The sequence below is a fragment of the Maniola hyperantus genome, chromosome 15 (genome assembly GCF_902806685.2).
Source record: "Maniola hyperantus chromosome 15, iAphHyp1.2, whole genome shotgun sequence".
Taxonomy (NCBI): domain Eukaryota; kingdom Metazoa; phylum Arthropoda; class Insecta; order Lepidoptera; family Nymphalidae; genus Maniola; species Maniola hyperantus.
The window spans coordinates 32,496-38,382 of NC_048550.1; the positions used below are offsets into that span (position 1 = coordinate 32,496).

At 44.7% G+C, this 5,887-nt stretch overlaps 1 protein-coding gene across 1 annotated transcript in view; it reads left to right on the plus strand.

The window, feature by feature from the left end:
* The first annotated feature begins 4,322 nt into the window (after nucleotides 1-4,322).
* The window catches only part of LOC138403317 (uncharacterized), a 1,922-nt gene continuing 357 nt past the window's right edge, over nucleotides 4,323-5,887 (plus strand). The window contains exons 1-2 of the mRNA XM_069503341.1: nucleotides 4,323-4,412; nucleotides 4,469-5,887. The exon at nucleotides 4,469-5,887 is cut by the window's right edge and continues 357 nt beyond it. Coding sequence (XP_069359442.1) covers nucleotides 4,554-5,887 — 1,334 coding nt within the window. The 5' untranslated portion in view covers nucleotides 4,323-4,412; nucleotides 4,469-4,553. The remainder of the gene's footprint in view (nucleotides 4,413-4,468) is intronic.

Below are 5,887 nucleotides of genomic sequence, written 5' to 3' on the forward strand. Positions count from 1 at the left end.
CTAACCTAACCTAACCTAACCTAACCTAACCTAACCTAACCTAACCTAACCTAACCTAACCTAACCTAACCTAACCTAACCTAACCTAACCTAACCTAACCTAACCTAACCTAACCTAACCTAACCTAACCTAACCTAACCTAACCTAACCTAACCTAACCTAACCTAACCTAACCTAACCTAACCTAACCTAACCTAACCTAACCTAACCTAACCTAACCTAACCTAACCTAACCTAACCTAACCTAACCTAACCTAACCTAACCTAACCTAACCTAACCTAACCTAACCTAACCTAACCTAACCTAACCTAACCTAACCTAACCTAACCTAACCTAACCTAACCTAACCTAACCTAACCTAACCTAACCTAACCTAACCTAACCTAACCTAACCTAACCTAACCTAACCTAACCTAACCTAACCTAACCTAACCTAACCTAACCTAACCTAACCTAACCTAACCTAACCTAACCTAACCTAACCTAACCTAACCTAACCTAACCTAACCTAACCTAACCTAACCTAACCTAACCTAACCTAACCTAACCTAACCTAACCTAACCTAACCTAACCTAACCTAACCTAACCTAACCTAACCTAACCTAACCTAACCTAACCTAACCTAACCTAACCTAACCTAACCTAACCTAACCTAACCTAACCTAACCTAACCTAACCTAACCTAACCTAACCTAACCTAACCTAACCTAACCTAACCTAACCTAACCTAACCTAACCTAACCTAACCTAACCTAACCTAACCTAACCTAACCTAACCTAACCTAACCTAACCTAACCTAACCTAACCTAACCTAACCTAACCTAACCTAACCTAACCTAACCTAACCTAACCTAACCTAACCTAACCTAACCTAACCTAACCTAACCTAACCTAACCTAACCTAACCTAACCTAACCTAACCTAACCTAACCTAACCTAACCTAACCTAACCTAACCTAACCTAACCTAACCTAACCTAACCTAACCTAACCTAACCTAACCTAACCTAACCTAACCTAACCTAACCTAACCTAACCTAACCTAACCTAACCTAACCTAACCTAACCTAACCTAACCTAACCTAACCTAACCTAACCTAACCTAACCTAACCTAACCTAACCTAACCTAACCTAACCTAACCTAACCTAACCTAACCTAACCTAACCTAACCTAACCTAACCTAACCTAACCTAACCTAACCTAACCTAACCTAACCTAACCTAACCTAACCTAACCTAACCTAACCTAACCTAACCTAACCTAACCTAACCTAACCTAACCTAACCTAACCTAACCTAACCTAACCTAACCTAACCTAACCTAACCTAACCTAACCTAACCTAACCTAACCTAACCTAACCTAACCTAACCTAACCTAACCTAACCTAACCTAACCTAACCTAACCTAACCTAACCTAACCTAACCTAACCTAACCTAACCTAACCTAACCTAACCTAACCTAACCTAACCTAACCTAACCTAACCTAACCTAACCTAACCTAACCTAACCTAACCTAACCTAACCTAACCTAACCTAACCTAACCTAACCTAACCTAACCTAACCTAACCTAACCTAACCTAACCTAACCTAACCTAACCTAACCTAACCTAACCTAACCTAACCTAACCTAACCTAACCTAACCTAACCTAACCTAACCTAACCTAACCTAACCTAACCTAACCTAACCTAACCTAACCTAACCTAACCTAACCTAACCTAACCTAACCTAACCTAACCTAACCTAACCTAACCTAACCTAACCTAACCTAACCTAACCTAACCTAACCTAACCTAACCTAACCTAACCTAACCTAACCTAACCTAACCTAACCTAACCTAACCTAACCTAACCTAACCTAACCTAACCTAACCTAACCTAACCTAACCTAACCTAACCTAACCTAACCTAACCTAACCTAACCTAACCTAACCTAACCTAACCTAACCTAACCTAACCTAACCTAACCTAACCTAACCTAACCTAACCTAACCTAACCTAACCTAACCTAACCTAACCTAACCTAACCTAACCTAACCTAACCTAACCTAACCTAACCTAACCTAACCTAACCTAACCTAACCTAACCTAACCTAACCTAACCTAACCTAACCTAACCTAACCTAACCTAACCTAACCTAACCTAACCTAACCTAACCTAACCTAACCTAACCTAACCTAACCTAACCTAACCTAACCTAACCTAACCTAACCACGTCTGCCGCCCCCCGCAGTCGGTAGCGCACGCGTACAAGGTGTTTTTGTGTCGCTCCGGGCAATTTTAAAGTTTTAAAAATTCGAAAAAGTGGGTTTTTCGCAACCGAATAACAAGTGCGATACGTTAAAAGTTGCGTCCTCGGTGAGTGCTATAAAGTGGCGAAAAGTGATTGAAAATTGGTGCAAAACTGGAAGTGCAGCGATCGAAAAACCGCAAAGTTTAAAAAATTTCAAACTTTGACGGCGAACGCTGCCTAAATACGATCGACGACCTACCACTTTCACTACGCCGTTCGACGCGCCTCACCGAGCTCTACAAGGGGACACCTCACTTGGATTTTTTCCGCGCATGCGCGCGGAGAAAACACGGAAAAACTGAAAACCACGTGGCCACGTGTTTGTACTTCCCGACATCAGAGGGCGCTGCTGCCTGCCTCTATCAACGGAGTACAACGTGAGCTGCTCGGCGACACATCGAGCGTCTACTAAAGTTAAGTGGTTGCAGAGTTATTGCACTCTAAAGTTTTATAAAAATTTCAAAATTAATTTCACTAAAATCTAGATCGACACCCCCCCCTTTATTTTTGGTTAAATTGTAAAGATCAATTAACTTTATTTGTATTCTAAATTTCAAAATTTTTTGCTCAGTAATTTTTAAGTTACGATTTTTTGAAATTTAGGGGTTGACACGTGGTTGTTGAAATAAGGGTGCAACAGCTCTGCAACTAATCGGTAAAAATAGTATTTAGATAGGTTAGGCCCTGTAAATTATCGCTAGTTTCAAAAATTTTTATAAGTAATTTTAATTGTGAATTTAGTTAAAAACTTAAGGTTTTCAACCCCTAAAAATCGGGGGTTGCTCATACAACTACCCCATTAACGAAATTGAATAGGTCTTTATAAGACCTATCAAACAAGCCCAAACACGGGCAGTTTAGGTTGAAAACTGCCGAAATTGGGCCTTCTGTCCAAAGTGGCGGCCATATTGGCGGCCATCTTGGAAAACTTCAAAAGGGCATAACTTCGGTCTGAGACGACGCTAAGGGCTGCGGTTTCCTTTGGGCACCCTATCGTGGCGAGCTCAACAACTTGTACCGGCTTGGGACCCTGGATAGAGTCGACCCCCTAACCTGGTTTTTTAGTCCGGTTAACACATAGCCTGTAAAAAGACGACCACGGCGAGCCGTCGCACGCATATATCCGCCCGGTAGTTCCCGAGATATTAATTTTCAAAGTTCAGTCTAGACATAGGCAACAGTTTGGTCGGCCATCTTGAAAAAACTTAAAGTTGGATATCTCGGGAACTATTGGTCGTAGCGCGTAGCGGTTTTCTTTGTTGACTAGCCCTCCTCAAGGGCTATCTACTGACACCAGAAGGGCGACTCTACCCAGGGTCAAAGTGGAGTTGAGCTCTACAAAATCGCGGAGACTGTTTGTAATTAGGATTAGGTTGACGAAATCGTGGTGAGCTCTACCGCAGGTGCCGGTTCTGGACTCTAGGTAGAGTCTGTACCTAAACCCTAGAGCCGGTATCGGTGAACACATAGCTTGTAACGAGACAAGCACGGAGAGCCGTCGCACACATCTCTGCGACCGGCGGTTCCCGAGATATTGAATTTAGAAGATCCAGGCAACAATTAAGTCCGCCATCTTGAAAAATTTTAAAAGTTGGATATCCCGGCAACCGTTGGTCGTAGAGAACTGCGGTTTTCACGGCTGACCAGCCCACGACGAGGGCTATCGATCGGTACTGGACGGGCGGCTCTAGCTAGAGTCAAGGTAGAGTCAATCTCTACCAAGCAGCGAAAGTAGTTTTTTGACTAAGCAGATTTTGACTGCTAGTTAGTCAGTAGTAGGCTTTTGACAGTTGGAGGCCCCTTACACCTCCAACTTTTTCAAACTTGTTTAAAGTAGTTTTAAGTAAAATTGGACAAAACTCCCGTTGTATTGTAATAGCAACTTGACTTGGGCAGCTTTTTACACTGCTCAAACTAGTTTTAAATCTACACTCAGTTTAAGTTTATTGACTTGAGCAGCTTTTTACACTGCTCAAATTAGTTTCTGATACTTTTGTCTAGCATATTATCGACTTGAGCAGCTTTTACACTGCCCAACCTAGTCTTAAATTGTATAACTAGTTTTAGTATTTCATTGACTTGGGCGGCTTTTACACCACCCAATAGTATAGGTATAAATTGACGAAGGTAGGCCCTTTACACCTCCATAAATTAACCGAGATTACAGGCCCTTTACACCTAACATTTCGTTGACAAGGCTAGGTTAAACTTGATTTTCTTTGTTCCCTGACGTATACTCATCCCAACATAAAATGCTGGGTCTCCGGACACCCGTAAAAACGCCAAGGCAGAGCCTAGACGCTGCAAAGGCGCCTCTTCACACAAGTAAGGAACTGGTCGAGCCCGGCCAGACACCGGAAGTGGGTGCAGTGGTAAGCGACCCCAGCCTGCCTCCCTCAAAGGACGATCCAACGAACTCCTCTCAGCCAAGCACGCAGGACAAAACACCGCAAGGTGAAGGGCCAGCGCCTCGGAGGATCGGCGCACCTCTGGACCAGACATTCCAAAAGCTCGGTTCCCCCGAGCCAGAAACAACAAAGCTAAAGGGAAGGGCTGCGGAGGCAAAAGCGTGTCTTATGAAAGCAAAACTCCAGCTAAATAATTCCCGCAACCTAAAGGCGGAAATAAAGACCGAGGTGATCTGGGCAATTGAAAAGTTGTACCGCCTGGTGAAAGAATCTGAGGCGGCTGGACTCCGACTCACCCAAACGACCGGAAACGACCACAATAAACCCAAGGAGCTACCAAAAGTGACACAACAGAGTGCAAGTGCGAAAATCGCAGCGAACACGAAGGGTGACGCAGCCGAGCTGACTCGGGCGCTGGAAGAGCACAAAAAACTCGTCCAGGAGAACACAGCACAAATGAAGCTGTTAAAGGTTCACCTGGACAAGAACGCCTCTGTCGCCCGTGCAGCTCCTCTGCCCCACGCAAATGACGCTCTGGTCGTGGAGGTCAGATCCGAACTGCAACAGCAGAAGGAGGTGGCGTCCGCGACCAGGGACGACCTGGGAGCCCTAAAAGACCAAGTGTCGCACCTCAGCAAAAACATCCAAGAGAGGATAGCCGTCACATACGCAAATGTGGCAGCCGGCGCCCCAAGGAAACGCGGTCTGGAGCTGCCTCAATCTTTCCACTCGATGGTGGTGTCTTCGGTCGACGCTCACGACAAAAGCGAAGACATAATTGACAAAATAAGAACTGCCGTGAACGCGAAGACATCCGGCGTGCGAGTGGACAGGTTGAGAAAAGCCAAAGATCAAAAGGTAGTGCTGGGCTGCCAGTCGCGAGAAGAGCTCGCTAGAGTAGTAGAGAAATTGAAGACTGGCAGCCCAACACTCCTGACGCAGGAGGTGGAAAATAGGGATCCGCTTGTAGTCCTGCTAAACGTCCTTAGCATCAATACCGACGAGGACATATTGGGTGCCCTAAAGCGGCAAAACGGGAACGTGCTGGGGACGATACCGGACGATGAATATAGGGCAAGCGTGAGGTACCGAAGAAGAGCCAGGAATCCGCTCGAGAATCATGTGGTTTTGCAGGTGTCGCCGCAAGTATGGCAGCAAGTCACAGCCGTGGGAAAGGT